This window comes from Dendropsophus ebraccatus, chromosome 4 (assembly GCF_027789765.1).
Source record: "Dendropsophus ebraccatus isolate aDenEbr1 chromosome 4, aDenEbr1.pat, whole genome shotgun sequence".
In the NCBI taxonomy this organism is placed as follows: Eukaryota; Metazoa; Chordata; class Amphibia; order Anura; family Hylidae; genus Dendropsophus; species Dendropsophus ebraccatus.
In genome coordinates this window covers 134168057-134184768 of record NC_091457.1, presented here as the reverse complement: position 1 = coordinate 134184768, position 16712 = coordinate 134168057, and the positions used below count along the sequence as shown (strand labels likewise).

General features: G+C 44.0%; 1 protein-coding gene across 3 annotated transcripts; it reads left to right on the top strand.

The window, feature by feature from the left end:
- The first annotated feature begins 9403 nt into the window (after window positions 1–9403).
- On the top strand, window positions 9404–16032 carry LOC138788793 (zinc finger MYM-type protein 1-like). 3 transcript variants are annotated; one of them, XM_069967076.1, is made up of 7 exons: window positions 9404–9837; window positions 9970–10068; window positions 10193–10283; window positions 10411–10489; window positions 11737–11896; window positions 12823–12900; window positions 13274–16032. In XM_069967076.1, the coding sequence occupies exon 7, from the start codon at window positions 13284–13286 to the stop codon at window positions 15954–15956; it is 2673 nt and encodes an 890-aa protein (XP_069823177.1). In that variant the 5' UTR covers window positions 9404–9837; window positions 9970–10068; window positions 10193–10283; window positions 10411–10489; window positions 11737–11896; window positions 12823–12900; window positions 13274–13283; the 3' UTR covers window positions 15957–16032. The 3 variants fall into 3 exon arrangements, with proteins under 3 accessions (XP_069823177.1, XP_069823176.1, XP_069823178.1); XM_069967075.1 differs by having other exon boundaries at window positions 10411–10516; XM_069967077.1 differs by lacking the exons at window positions 9404–9837; window positions 9970–10068; window positions 10193–10283; window positions 10411–10489 and adding an exon at window positions 10902–11018.
- The last annotated feature ends 680 nt before the right edge of the window (window positions 16033–16712 follow it).

The window sequence follows — 16712 nt, the reverse complement described above, 5'->3', positions numbered from 1 at the left end:
CAAGCCTCCTGTGACATCACACCCTGCCCCCTGTATGCATCATCAGCAAACACACAATGTGAGACAGAGGCCTGGAATATTTGTCTCCTAGGGGGGGATAGCAGAGGGAGCAGGAGATGTGGATTGTCACAGGGGCTATTTTTTTCACTTTGCTTTAAATTAAAGCTCCACCATCCTCGTCTCCATCAGCCACTGCCGGCTGGACAGCTCCTCCATCTATAAGATGGCATGTGCATGTCTCTTTTATTTCAGGTATGTTATAATGTTTAGCTATTAAACATTGTTTTGTTTCATATTTGTGATATGGGTAAGAACAAGAAAGCTGGGTGACTTTCATCCATTCACATATATTTTTGGTCCTTATGTTAGAATTCATTCCGATTAATGTTGGTAGCCAAGACCAAGAAAGTTTTTTCATTAAAACTTTACTCTGTGTGCGTTACTGACTAAAATACTATGTGAACATAGCCCGTCTGCTGACTCCATACATTGTCCCAGGGCTGAACTGACTAGATAAAAGGTGCTGCTGGAAGGTGAACCAAAAATACATGCTGGTATACATATATATGCGGCTTGGAGGAGAACCCTCTTTGAGTCCATACATATAAGTAGTTCCAGTTGGCTACAACTTTGTTGGCAATGGAAGTCCCTTGTACTAATTCCAGTCTAAGTAGCAGAGTCAATAAATCAATAAAGGAGCAAGAACATGGGGTTTTCCACTCAAACATAACTTTTGATATGTTGCTGTCCATAGTGAGGATAACAATTCCTTCCATACTTGTTATTATCTATTCAGCCTCCTCCCCCCAGTTCTCAGCTGCTGCTTTCTGCTGAAGACACAAAAATCTGTGTTTGAGCCTCTCTGTGTTCACACAGTTAATTTTTTTAATTGCAAATATTGAAGCCAAAGTCGGCAACAGATTATATATGAAGGACAGGTCGTAAAGGATTTTTCTTTTCAAATCCATTTCTGACTTTGTTTTCATTAATTGCAATTAAAATCCTGAATGTGAACACACCACGAGCACCAAATTACATAATGTAAATTACATATACAATATTTATAATGCAATTATCCATGAAACATACAAATGACTCCGCAGATGTTCTTTGCATATTACTTTCTGAATACTGCATAACATTCATGCACTGTGCACAGTTGTACTCAATTTGTACTCTCTTTTCCTTTTTAGCTTTTGTTGTATTTGGCTGTCACTCTAAATACTATAAAAAAATAACATTAAATCATAAAAGAAGCAAGGCATAATAGGTTCCCTACAGGTCTATTAGAAAAAAAAAATGCAAATGGTAAGAATACAATGTATCAAAAATTTCAAAATATTAATGATATAAAAGGCTGAAAAATATGGAGGACGGCTGTGGTAAATGATAAATATATGATAATAGAAGTGTGTGGAACCATGAGATGTACAGTGAAATTGTGCCCCCTGCCCTCATGGAGGAGAAAACTATATATAAATATCAAAGTTTTTTTTTCTGTTAATATTTTCATCATGAGCAGAAACAATACAAACAATTCTTGCAAACATCCCCACTTCCACCCACTCCACACAAAAAAAAAATGAACCATGGTATAAGCAGAAAGCATTACAGATCTCCAATCAAGACAATAAGTAAATGATGGAAGAATCACACCAAGGTGCTTTGTGGAAGCTTCTGATTGGTGGGCAGCCAGTTCTTGTTTGTAGTCAGGGAGTCAAAGTTTTAAAAATCTCTCTTTAGTAACAAGACTCCACTTCAAAGATTGTGATTGTTTTCAGAAGGTGCATAGTTTTCAGAATAGTTGCAATCTGAAGTACTGTATCTTTATTAAAACACACACACACACACACACACACACACACACACACACACACACACACACACACACAACGTGTTTCTAAACCATATAAGCCTACAAAAAAATCTCCACAATGACAACTGACCAATTTAATCAAAACATTTATTTATTTCATATAGACAAAAATATCAGCCCACCCATAAAACCATAAACACAAAAGACATATTAAAAACCAATGGTATATAGATATGTATCCAAGTTAATGAAGGACTATAGGTCACAGAATAACATGTAAATTCATTTATATATAATAAATGACAAAATGGGCAAAGAACAGACTAAAAATCAGAAAAGGTGATCTTATAGCAGCATCAGAGTAAATATTGCACAATCCCCTGTGATATACAGCCTAATAGCAGCAAATATATTAGTATAACTCCAATTGCAATGTGCCCTTAAAGGAAACCTGTCACCCCCCGTGCCGGGGCAGAGCCCGACCGACCCCACCGATGCAGACCCATATACTTACCACTTCCACGAAGTCCAGCTCCTGGACACGGTCCCGCCGCTGAGACATCCCTGTCCGAAGCCGCGCGCGTGCTCACCAGAGATGAGTCCGGCGTCCATAGAGAATGACTGACCTCTCATTCTCTATGGGCGTCGGACTCATCTCTGGTGAGCACGGCTTCGAACGGGGATATCTCGGCGGCGAGACCAGGTCCAGAAGCTGGACTTCGTGGAAGCGGTAAGTATACGGTTCTGCACCGAGGGGTCGGCCGGCCTCCGCCCCAGCACAGAGGGTGACAGCTTCTCTTTAAGTTGTAAACCAGAAAATATTGCAAACAATGATGTGTGCCTCACATCCAAGCGCTTCGCCCCATACTATTGAATAACCTAACCTGACCTCAATGTTGCCCTGTACCCGTATACTGACCCAGTGGCCATGTGTACCAGTTCCCACAACTCCACACTCCAATGCGTTTCGCAACCGGTGGGAAAAAACAATAAACTCACTGTCTGTATTGGCGCGCCCGCCATGCTGACCAGGAATCACTGTGCTGCATACAGCCTCCACTTTCGGGTCAGGCACTGTGCGCCGTCACCGGAAGCGAGGGTGATGCGAAACATGGAGACCCCTGGAGCATGCGCAGGTGGCATGCAACAGTGAGAAGCCAAGTTGGTGAAGGGAAAAAGGATGGGCAAAATGTGATGGTGCTGATTAGGATTGTTTGGGCCACAGATGCATCTAGATAAATCCCTTTGCCTTCATATATACAGTTCCAAACCTCCATTATGACAAACTAATGAATGTGTTGTGTGTGAATAGTTATGAAATGAAAAAGTGCGTGTGCATAAGTGCTAAATAAATTGTGCAAGAAAGTGCCAGTGCAATAAAAACATACAGACCGATTGAAAATGTGAACACAACCAAACATAAGAAAGTTAAAAAAATGTTTGAGAAAACATAAGACATGTAAAATGAGTGTGTGTGGCGAGATTACACCTCCGGTGTGGAGGCGACACTGCCAGTCACTTGTCAGATGGTAAAGCGTGACGTCAGTTCTATGGTAGTTGGCCGAGATATAGCCGGGCCCAGTGATGTTGTGTCATGACACCAGTGCCGGTTGGGTACACAGGTATGGTGGCACACCTGCTTTTAGTTTAAAGGGCCGGTTGCACCTTGTTCCCCTGTGCACAGTGACCTGCCAGGTTGTTGCAGGGTCCCTTAGGCCAGGTTGTCACGGTGGTCTGGAGTGGGGTAGTGACCCACCCAGACTATCGTTACTGCCACCCACAGAAAGGGGTGATGACCCAAGGGGTGAGTGTGTACTGTGTTGGTGCTTGATGAGGAATCACAGAGTCTCTTTATCATAAATCTGTTTTAATCTGAAGATACTTGTATGCAACAGGATATACAGCTTTGCATTGATATAAGACTTTTCAAAACACTTGATAGTTTAGGATCCAAATCTGTAGTGAGAGTATAGAGAGTGGTACAGTGGTGTTGACCAAGTTGCGTGCTGAGAAATACAAAGAGGAATCAGAAGAGTAAAGAGGAGGATGTCGTGAGAGTTCCAACCTAAGTACTGTGCTCTGCCGGGATGTAAAAGGTAGAAATAGAAGAATACTTGAGAAGAGAGATAGAACACTTGTGCCTGTGTTTTGACTCTTTGGTCTTTATACCACCGATTGCCCTACCAGTGTCGGGGGACCCGTCCTAGTGGGTAACACAAGCCCCAGACCTTGTTACCTGGGATGAGCAGAATGCTAAGGGTTCCCTGCTTACACCCGTGCTGCGAGATAGAGTTCATAGGTTCCTAGCAACTTTGCTCTTTCCGGACCAGTTTCTTTACTTTTCTTTACGGATACTGTCCTGCACTATGTCTCTCCTTGTCCATGGCCTGGGTTGAGATGATCTCTGATTTGTCCTCTCTAGTCTACTGACACACTGTCTCAATACAGTAGCCTAAAGATTTAAACATTTTTAAGCGCTTCTAGCACCATAATAAATGATGATACCAAGAGTTCCAAATTCCATTCCGTAACACATTGTCCATATTTATGGACCATGCAGGGAACATATAACTGCCCTGTTATGCTTTTTAAGAAAGTATGTTAGATCTGGGAGTAAGCAGTCTTTCCATGTACTAGAATTTGCAGTGCCTAAAATAAATCCTTAAAAAAGTACATCAGCATTTATTACCTTGGATTATGGGGCCGATTGTGAGGCACCACAGTTTTATGCCGATTGTGTAAGGTTCTGTTTAGACCCCATTTACTTACATTGTGTTATACTACGTTTTCTTCTATACAATTTTTCAACCTTACAAAACCAAAGCCTGGCATGTTATTCAAGCTGATAGCACATGGCACATTCTCCATCTGCAGAAGCAATCCCACGTCATTCGAAGCTTCATCCTTCAGAGTAATTTCCAAGGACTGCCTGCCATGGCCATCGTATTCTGATCGCATGTATCATGCCTGATCATTAATGCATTATTCATATTAAAGCCAGTATATAGAGCATTGATGCAAGAAGCATAAAGGCTTCATACATTCTAATAAGAGGAACTTATGCAAGTTATCGTCCTTTACATAATGTTATATATGGCAAGCCGTACATCTGTCATAGCAATTTGTTTAAAAAATTGTGTATATCCAAGTGTATTCACGAAGGATAAGCTATACTTTATTCTTAGCAACAGGTCATTCAGTGTCCTTATAGATGTCTCTCAGGGAGTGGAGAGATTTATGTGAGAAATATAATGTGCTTAACCCTTTGACCTATAGTTTCTAACCTCAGAGGATGAGAAGTACCATTATCTTGCTGCTTTGTCTTTTTGGGAGCGGTAAGGTCTATAGGTCTGTATAGGGGGGGGGGGGGGGATTTAGGGGCCAGCAACATTATTGATACATTTAATTTTAATTAGAAATAGATATATTTACTGTGTTTCAAATAATGCATTTAAAGGGAACCAGTCAGCACCATTGTGCTGATATGGTTCCCAGCAGCACTGTATAGATCTACTGTGCAGCTTTATGAGGCTACCAACCGCATCTGCAGAGTTACATGGGGAAAAAAGGGGTTTTATACCGGCGCGTGAGCCCGGGAAAGGGGTGGCAACTGGTCATCTGGGCGGGGAGCTGCCAGTGACTGGTCATGGCTCTTTGGGGTATCCACATCATGACCCGGCTAATGGACTGGCCACTCAGCCAGTGATTGACTGGAGCAGGACGCCACTTCAGTCACTGTCCATTAGCCGGGACAGACATTTTCCCCCAAGTTGTAACATCATCACAGCTTGGTGGAAAATGGATCCCGCAGCTACTCCAGCTGATCACTGTGGGAACAGGGAAAGGTAAGTTCCTACCTGTAATGAATTTCCCCCCTCCCCTGCAGGCTGACGGCTTTAAGAAATCGCTGGACTTCTCCTTTAATGCTCTGTATTATAGATGACTAAAACTACAGTAATTTTGGGTTCGTGAAACCCTGATCACTCTGCATTTGGAATCTGGTGGCTGGAGAAGATGGATGCAGCGCTAGGACTGCCTAGAATATATGGATACAGCCTATGGTGAACGCAAACTTAAGGTATGTTCACTGAGGAAAACTGGCGTAATTCCGCCGCGAAAGTTCCGCCGCGGAATCCCGCCTGCCTCAGTGTCCCATAGCCTGTCTATGGGAGAGCACGCGCTCCTCCACAGCCGCCGCTCTCCGCTCAAAGAAGTGACATGTTCGGACGCGGAATTCTGCCTGTTTTACTCAATGTGAACATACCCTTACTGTAGTTTGGCTCATCTTTACTCTAGATAAACGATAATGATGTTAGAGTGAATCTGCCTTCCTGGATTATAAAGCCTGGCTGACAGAGAGAAGACAGAACATAGAGACATTTCCCTGAGATCCCCAGAGAGTAGCTTTCCCTAGAGCACAGAATGAGCAGAGAGAAGATGTTCCGTACAAGAATAACTCACTACTAAACGATGATTTCTAATAACTCTATGTGCTTTAAAAGGTCATGAAAAGTTTTAGAGTGTTTAGAGCTGATCTCAATGCTGATCATGGGGGAAAGCACTGTTAAAATAGATCTCAATACTTCAATATCGATAGCCTAAAAAACGTTTACTGTACAGTATATATAGCGATAGATAGATAGATAGATAGATAGATAGATAGATACATAGATAGTTATTGTAAAAAATTTTTAGAGGGGGTTGGGCTTTGCATGTACTATTTGGAAGCTGAGCCAGTCTTCCTGTTGAGGATGATCCACACTGCTCCTCAAGGGTAAATGAAATTTTCTTTTTATCTCTCACCACTCGTTAAACTCCTGCCAGTTGTTTCTTGGATAAATATATAACAGTGAACCTACTGCTGGATGTCCACAGTGCTGCCGTGTGATCCTCCCTCCCTTAAAGGGAAACTATCAGTATCCAACCTGCTGATAGCTCCTTATTGCGCATGGGGTGCTGAGGATCAGTAACGTTTCCGTGCAATTTACATTCTAATCTGGCATGTAGTAAGGCCGCTTGGAGCACTGTCCCTGGTCAGCCTGCTCCACTGATAATCAGCAGCTCCAAAGAGCTTTACTATATGGCAGATTAACCCCTTCCAGACAGGGCTAATCTTAATTTTTGCGCTTTCATTTTTTCCTCTCCGTGTTTAAAAGGCCATAGCCCTTACATTTTTTTACCTACAGACCTTCGGGGAGATTTATAAATGGTGTAAGGTGAAACTGGCTCAATCAGATTCCACCTTTCATTTTCCAAAGAGTCTGTGAGGAATGAAAAATGGAAACTGAGGGGCAACTGAGCCAGTTTCACTTTACACCATGTTTGATAAATACCCCCTCTTGTTTTTTGCACCACAAATTGTACTTTGCAGACTCCCACCTCATTTATCATGATTTACGCCTGCGAGCAGGCGTAAATCATGATCACAATCTACACCTGCTGGAGGCAGGTGTAGATTTTGTACGCCGGGTACAGATTCGGGTGCCCGGCTGGCCGGATTCACTAAGAGTCGTGCTGCCCAGTAGCGAAATTTGACGGGGGGCAGGGGGGGCGGCCGCCCCCGGGCCCACTCTGGCAGGGGCCCACTCAGCCGCCCGCCATCTTAAGCTCCCCGGCCGCCGCCATTTTAATCCGCTGCGTACGGCCTCAGGCTGACGGGGGCGAAATTTGACGGGGGGCAGGGGGGGCGGCCGCCCCCACTCTGGCAGGGGCCCACTCAGCCGCCCGCCATATTAAGCTCCCCGGCCGCCGCCATCTTAAGCTCCCCCGGCCGCCGCCATCTTAATCCGCTGCGTACGGCCTCAGCGCACCGCTGCTGGTGCGTGCGCCGCCCTGGCCCGCCCACCTGCCAATCACCGCTGGCGCCGCGCTGTTCCGTCTCCCGCGCTCCAGGACTCAGTGCCGGGCGGCCGCCTAATAACTGCTGCAGCACACCGACAACCCAGCTGGTAAACAGGCCGATGTGGACACAGGGGGAGCTGGACATGTGGACACAGGGGGAGTTGGACATGAGGACACAGGGGGAGCTGGACATGTGGACTGAGGGGGAGCTGGACATGTGGACTGAGGGGGAGCTGGACATGTGGACTGAGGGGGAGCTGGACATGTGGACTGAGGGGGAGCTGGACATGTGGACTGAGGGGGAGCTGGACATGTGGACTGAGGGGGAGCTGGACATGTGGACTGAGGGGGAGCTGGACATGTGGACACAGGGGGAGCTGGACATGTGGACACAGGGGGAGCTGGACATGTGGACTGAGGGGGAGCTGGACATGTGGACACAGGGGGAGCTGGACATGTGGACACAGGGGGAGCTGGACATGTGGACACAGGGGGAGCTGGACATGTGGAAAACAGGGGGGGCTTGACATGTGGACACAGGGGGAGCTGGACATGTGGAAAACAGGGGGGGCTGGACATGTGGACACAGGGGGAGCTGGACATGTGGACAGGAGCTGGACATGTGGACACAGGGGAAGCTGGACATGTGGACACGGGGGGAGCTGGACATGTGGACACGGGGGGGCTGGACATGTGGACACAGGGGGAGCTGGACATGTGGACACAGGGGGAGCTGGACATGTGGACACAGGGGGAGCTGGACATGTGGACACAGGGGGAGCTGGACATGTGGACACAGGGGGAGCTGGACATGTGGACACAGGGGGAGCTGGACATGTGGAAAACAGGGGGAGCTGGACATGTGGAAAACAGGGGGGCTGGACATGTGGACACAGGGGGAGCTGGACATGTGGACAGGAGCTGGACATGTGGAAACAGGGGGAGCTGGACATGTGGACAGGAACTGGACATGTGGACACAGGGGGAGCTGGACATGTGGACACGGGGAGCTGGACATGTGGAAAACAGGGGGGGCTGGACATGTGGACACAGGGGGGGCTGGACATGTGGACACAGGGGGAGCTGGACATGTGGACACAGGGGGAGCTGGACATGTGGACACAGGGGGAGCTGGACATGTGGACACAGGGGGAGCTGGACATGTGGACACAGGGGGAGCTGGACATGTGGACACAGGGGGAGCTGGACATGTGGACACAGGGGGGGCTGGACATGTGGAAAACAGGGGGGGCTGGACATATGGAAAACAGGGGGGGCTGGACAAGTGGAAAACAGGGGGGGCTGGACATGTGGACACAGGGGGAGCTGGACATGTGGAAAACAGGGGGGGCTGGACATGTGGACACAGGGGGAGCTGGACATGTGGAAAACAGGGGGGGCTGGACATGTGGACACAGGGGGAGCTGGACATGTGGAAAACAGGGGGGGCTGGACATGTGGACACAGGGGGAGCTGGACATGTGGAAACGGGGGGGGGGGCTGGACATGTGGACACAGGGGGAGCTGGACATGTGGAAATGGGGGGTGGGGGATGGACATGTGGAAACAGGGGGGGGGGCTGGACATGTGGAAAACAGTGTGGGACATGTGGAAAACAGGGAAAGGGGGACCTGGACATGTGGAAAACAGGGGGAGCAGGACTCGCAACTAAGCTGAAGGGGCCTCCAGTCATATATAGTGCACTGTCCACTGAGCTTTCCCATCCCAGGGGTTTTCTGATTCAACCCTACTTGGCCCAGTTCTCTCTGGCAGCTTCATAGAGGAGCTGGGGGCTGATCTGGAGATCCTGGGGGGAATGGGTGCAGAGGTCCGACCCCCCCAGTCTCCTACGAGATAAGGGACAAGTATGTTTAAATCAGAAAGCTGTGATTCAGATCACAGAGAGCAGGGTGCAGCAGCCTGTAGTGGCTGCCCTAGTTAGCTAGTGATTGAGCCTGCGGTACCTCCCTGCGAGTGATGCACCTGTCTTAGGCAGAATGCAAATGATCTACCTCTATGGTATATGGGTGAGTCAGTGTATAGGGAGAATAATAGTCTTTGCATAATGGATTTAACTTTTTTTTAACAGTTTTAACTACAGATCTCAGGTGAACCTGTTATACTGCCCATACATCCATGACATTGGGATAGTGAGCGACTCCGATGAGAAGACACCCCATGTAAGTCACTGTATTTATCTGCGCTGTAGTCACTTATATGTTGTGCAGAGCCTTTGTACCATTGGTATATACCTGTACGGTTTATGGGTCAGTTTATAGGGAAAATAATGTTTTTTTGTTTTTTTTTTACAGTTTTAACTACAGATCTCAGGTGAACCTGTTATACTGTTATACTGCCCATACATCCATGACATTGGGATAGTGAGCGACTTTGATGAGAAGACACCCCATGTAAGTCACTGTATTTATCTGCGCTGTAGTCACTTATATGTTGTGCAGAGCCTTTGTACCATTGGTATATACCTTTATGGGTCAGTTTATAGGGAAAATAATGTTTTTTTGTTTTTTTTTACAGTTTAAACTACAGATCTCAGGTGAACCTGTTATACTGCCCATACATCCATGACATTGGGATAGTGAGCGACTCCAATGAGAAGACACCCCATGTAAGTCACTGTATTTATCTGCACTGTAGTCACTTATATGTTGTGCAGAGCCTTTGTACCATTGGTATATACCTTTATGGGTCAGTTTATAGGGAAAATAATAATTTTTTTTTTGTTTTTTTTACAGTTCAAACTAGAGGTCCCAAGAGAACCTGTTATGCTATCTATACATGCATGAAATCCACATTTCCAGCTGAGAAAGTAGAGTAAGCCAGAAAAAAGTGTATCGTAAGGTACTAGATGCATCTGTGAAATAAACCATAACTCTTACAGTCTTTAAAGGACAACTCCCGCGGGACCTCCAAAAAAAAAAAAACACAGACACACACAGACAACATACTCACCATCTCTCCGGCGACGATCGCCACTCGATTCGCCCGCCGTCCGCCTCTCCGTCGCCGCCGTCGGCCATCCAGCGATGTCTCCGAATTCCGGGTCCAGGGGATGGAAAAAGGCTGCCAGTGCGCTTGCGCACAGGCAGCCTTTTCATTGGCTGGAGCGCATCACATGGCTTCCAGCAAGCTCAGCCAATCAGGGCTGAGCAAGCTGGAAGCCATGTGATGCGCTCCAGCCAATGAAAAGGCTGCTGGTGCGCATGTGCACCAGCAGCCTTTTCATCCCCATTCACTTTGCATGAAGACGCCGAGGAGGAAGAAGACCCGGACCGCCCCTCGGCTCTGACGTCGTCGTCACCAGATGCCGCCCCGGAGAAGAGGACCGTGACGATCGTAATAGGTAATGTATACATTCCTTAACTTCAGGGGTGGGGGGTCGGGGGTCCGAAAGTGGGGGAAGGGGGCCAGGCCAGGTATTTAACCACATTACAAAGTTATATAACTTTGTAATGTGTGTTAAATGAGCAAAAAAAAAATTTTGTGGGAGTTGTCCTTTAAGTAACATAAAAAGAACAAATAATTAAATATGGATATGTAGGAGGCACCGATATAAGGGATGTTACTGTCAAATAAAACAATCTTCCCTAAACTTTTTTTACTAGCTTTTAGTGACATATTTCACAGCAAGCCCCATGAACATAGCCTGCCAATAGACAGGACCTGTCCCATTGACAAGAATCCTAAGAAACATTATTGTGCATATTCTGTGACCTTTGATCAGGGAGCTGCTATTGTCTCATACTAGTGTTGACCCACTGTCTAGTTTTTCCCACAGCAACTAATCAGAGGTTAGGACTCATCTTACCAGAGCTTGTTAAATGATAAATCTGTTGCTGTGGGAAAAAAACAGATATTGTGAGTTTCAGGCACATTGATAATGCTGTTACTACAATCTGGGCCAACATGTCAGTTTTACCATAGGCCATGTTCACACTGTATAATAAATATGGATGGAAATAAAGAACATGATCATTATTTTAGGCCGTACTTATCCAAATACGATTTTGCCCTTAATTTTAAGTTGTAAGAACCTAGCCTTAGAATTTTTTTTCTTTCAGTTTTAATTAGAGATTTGAGGGGAACCTGTCATACTAGCCACCCATCCATGCCTACCACATTTCAAGCTTGGAAGAATAGAGTAAGCCAGAAAGACGCCACAGCAAGTCTTTTGCAAGTTACTGGATGCACCTGTGAATTGAACCATTACTCTTACAGTCTGTGAGTAACATCATAATAGGAACATGAAATGTAGAACTACATTACATAGCCTAGCTTGCAATATTATTAATTGTAAAGCACTGGTATAAGGAATTTTACTTGGAGAATGAAGAGTTACAGTAAAATAAAACGTGAAATGCTAAAAATCATTTGACAGTTTATCACTTTGATACTTATTTAGTCCACTTATTTTTTCTATGCTTGCAATTTTTTCCTAGGGTATGTTCACACTGAGTAAATTAGGCGGAATTCCGCAGCATAACTTTCCGTAGCGGAATTCCTCCTGCCAGTTCTGCTGCGGAATTGCACCTAATTTACTCGATGTGAACATACCCATTTACTTACTGTACTTTGTAAAATTTAATAAAAGAAGTTTTACACAAAAAAATCACACCAGGTCTCAATCACTGTGATCATAAGATATGGCTGGGTGAAACCAGGGAGTAAAGTGCTCTGATACAGGCTTCATGTCTCTACTCCAGACTTGTCTAAAGTTATTGGCAGTAAGGCTAGATTCACACTCACAGTAAAATTACAGTAAAATATGCTGCATTAAAGTCTATAGGAAAATATCAGTTTGTGAAAATATTTTAAACACATTTTTTTTTTAATGTTTCCACAGACGTATGTTCTAGACTTTAATGTAGTGCAGTATTACATTTAAAATACAGTTGTCTTTTTATAACAATTTTAGGGCCAGATCTTGCTTTTATTTTACTGTTTGTGAACATAGCATAACACGTCAGTATTGTATGGGGCGGGCCGTAAGACATAGATTTTTAAGGGATATCTTCCTGGTTATCCTCCTTGTTTTTATATGCTCCATATCTTACTAGACAATGACGTATTTTGTTTTTTATTTTATTGTCTTCATAATTAAATAATTTCAAAGCAAACTGACAGAATATTCATATCTTTATTATCAGGTTTCGTTGAGAGACAGTACCCTGACCCAAACTTGCACTGGTTCTGCACTGATTAAGAGATGACAGCACTTGATAAAGGTAAGGAGTGCCCTTAGATGGGTGCTATTCTAGTGGAAAAAATGCACTAATTCCACTCCACGGACACCACTAATATGCAGTACAGATAAATGCCCTAGCTGATAATCCTCCACATACAATTTTTACTGTCCCAGCTGGGCCAGCCCAACTGCTTGTCTGATCACCCATATTGGCATATGTGAATTTGGATCATCAGACCTGTGGTTGGGTTTGAACTTGTGGCTGTAATACAGACATTAAAGTTATGTTCATATTAGATTAGTGTAAACCTGTCATATAATCAGAACTTGTCATTGAGAGAGAGAGAGAAAGTAAGAATCTGGGAAACTGGGAGAGAGAGTTTTCTCACTGAGTTCCTCAATTTTCTTTTTAGGCTAGAAACCATGGATAAAAAATACAAGTCGGGTGCCCTGAAGCGCAAAGAAAGAGAGCAAAAGAAAAGGCAACTTAATTCTTGTACTCCTTTGACAAAGTTTTTTTTTGTAAGCCAACCACCTGCACCTTCAGAAAAAAATAATGATGTGTCTCATGAAAATCAGTCAGGCAGCCTGTTAGTGTCTAACCTAGAAGACACAACTACAATAGTGCATGACAACACCCAGGTTCCCCTGGAGCACTCACAAGAAAGCCAACAACATGATAACTGTAGTAGTGATAAAGACATAGCCGACTTAAGCAATCCAATTGCTAGTTTAAACACACCTAACAGTCCTACTAATCAGACTGATGAGCTTGATGGCAATCCAGGTCTTAGCAGCAGTGCATCTGGTCCTGATGGCATATTCACATTAAACACTGAGGAGCCTTACCCTACTGATCCATGTCTTTTCATAAACAATACTCTTACTACTGACATAGTAAGAGTTCTATTGGAACATGGACCATGTCAGCCAGGTTTGAATGATCACTATGATGATTTTCCCTATAATTTAGAAAAAAGGCGATTCAATCCATCTTGGTACAATCGTAAAGTGGGAGACTCGTGCACAGTTATTCGCCAGTGGTTAATTTACTCTCCAAAAAGTAATCGTCTCTACTGTTTCTGCTGCTGGCTGTTTTGTCTGAGAAATGAAAAAGTTAGAGTCTGGGCAGACCCAGACATGGGGTTCTTTAACTTTAAAAAAGGTCTTGAAAAAATAGAACAACACGAAAGGTGTAATACGCACCGAGAATCTGAGAAAACATTTCTTTTGACTAAATACCGCATAAGTAAGGACAGCACTGTCATTGCAGGGCTCATTAGAGGTGAGAGGGAGAAGATAGAGAATAACAGAAAAATTCTTCACAGGCTTATAGATGTAACTCTTTTTTTAGCAAAACAAGGTCTTGCATTCCGGGGTCACAGGGAACATTCTGGCTTGGGTGACCCAAATGTCAATGAAGGGAATTTTTTGGAGCTGCTTAAATTGCTAGGGCAGTATGACTGTGTTCTAGAACATCATCTGAAAAATCCAGGAAGCCATGTAAGATATCTAAGCTCAGAATCCCAAAATGAGCTGATTTCTGCACTTGCATGTGAAGCTTTAAGCACTATCATAAATGAAGTGAAATCAGCAAATTTCTTTTCTGTAATTGTTGATTCCACAATTGATGTAACAAGGATAGACCAGTTCTCCTTATCGTTAAGATATGTTACAGAAGCAGGTAATATCACTGAGCGTTTTGTTAAATTTGAAAAACTTGCAGATGGCTGTGCTGAGTCATTCTATGATATATTAATTAACATACTCGCCAAAGAACTTGGCCTGAATCTAAGTCTAATGAGAGGGCAAGCCTATGATGGGGCAAGGACAATGTCAGGCCACTTAATGGGGTTGCAAGCTAGAGTGAAGCAACAGTGCTCTGAAAAAGCATTTTATGTTCATTGTTGTGCACACAATTTAAATTTAGTTCTAATTGATGCTGTGTGTGCATTATGCAGTGTTAAAAATTTTTTTGGTACACTTGAAACTCTGTACCTATTTCTAACATCCAGCTTACCTAGATACAGAATTCTGGAGGAGGAACAAAATAAAATCCTGGAAGGGACAGTATTAACATTAAAGAGGCTCTCCGATACACGATGGGCTTCCAGGAAGCAGGCAACTGAAGCAGTAATTAAAAGCCTACCTGCTATCGTTGAGGCTTTATGCCGTATTAAGACACACAATGCCTCCACCCCAAAAACTGCTGCTGAAGCAGATGGTCTGGTAGCAAAACTAACCACTTATGAATTCAAGCTAATGCTAGTTTTTTGGAATACACTATTAAGTAAAACATATGTCCTTTCGAACTACCTACAGAAAGAGTCATTGGACATTAATACAGCTGTACATCTAATTGATGCATGCATGACACAAATCAGAGAGCTGCGATCAGATGAGGCTTTTGCAGCCATAGAAAATGCAGCTATGGACTTGGCTACCAAGTGTAACCACACTACTTCATATCATGAGGGAAAGGTTCGTAAGAGGAAAAGATTTTTTGATGAAAATGCAGAAGATGAGCCAATTGTGGATAGCCGTGCTCGCTTCAGAACGGAAGTATTTTATTATATAATAGATGTTTTTGTAGAACAGTTTGAGCACCGTTTTTCAGACTTTAGAGAAATTGCCAAATTGTTCTGTCCACTTAATAGCAAATACTTTCATGAATCAGATGTTACTGATAAAGTGATCAAGCTTGCCCGTTTTTATTCAGGGGATGTGTGCACAGAACCAGAGGTAGTGTTAGCAGAGTTCCTTACATTGTGTGATATGTACAGTGAGCTGTCAATAGAGAAGGAGATGGTGTCCACTGAACAAATTTTACCATTTCTCATTGCCAATGACATGCATCGAGCCTTTCCAAATTTAAGTATACTTTACCGCATTTATTTAACTATTCCTGTTAGTAGCGCAAAAGCGGAGAGAAGTTTCAGCCGCCTGAAACTTATTAAAACACGTCTGCGTACATGTATGCATGAGGCCAGACTGTCTAATTTAACGTTGCTCAGTATTGAGAGAGATATTGAAATTGATAAAGACAAGGTGGTTGGCAGATTCTCCAAAGTGAAGCAGAGAAAAATGGCTTTATAAGAAGTGTCTTTTATTTCTATGTAGTTCACTGGACTTATTGTGTAGTTCCGTTTTTTTTTTTTTTTTTTTTTTTTTTTTTTTTTTTAAATCTAATGTACCATTAAGGTACATTGCTAATTTGTTTTTTTAACTTTAGCGCTTTGCGCCGGATTGTGGTCCTTCTTTTTAAAATGGCACCCAGTTCCTGCTCTCAGTGCTGGTTTTTCCCCGATCACCATCCTGGCTCGGAACACTGTGAGCAGGCCCGCCGCCCCCCAGTGCGACAAAACCTCCTCCTCTCTGTGACACTGCTCCATTACAATTAATGGATCTGTGTCACAGAGGGGGAGAGGATATGGTCACACTGGGGGGCGGCGGGCCTGCTCACAGTGTTCCGAGCCAGGATGGTGATCGGGGAAAAACCAGCACTGAGAGCAGGAACTAGGCACCATTTATATGGGTTAATCAATTTTTGATTAATCAATCAAAGTTTTTTTCTGAACTAACATAAATATCAGTTTGGTGGGTTCTACAGAATAGAAAATGTCTGTGCCCTTCTGAGATTACTTCCTCATCTCAAACTATTTATTGAAACAAAATCCAACATCAGTGGTGGGTATACTCCAACAACAAATGTCTCAGTAACTTGTCATGTTGAGCATCAATTACAGCTTGACTGTGACCTCTCCTGCTGTTGCCATTTGCCTTACTGTCTTCTGAGGTTGAATTATGAGCCTCTACATGTCAACTAAACTGACCTCATAATTTCTCTATGGG

Excerpts from the sequence above, each read along its gene's own strand:
- LOC138788793 (XM_069967076.1), top strand. The coding sequence starts at position 13,284 with ATGGATAAAAAATACAAGTCGGGTGCCCTGAAGCGCAAAGAAAGAGAG.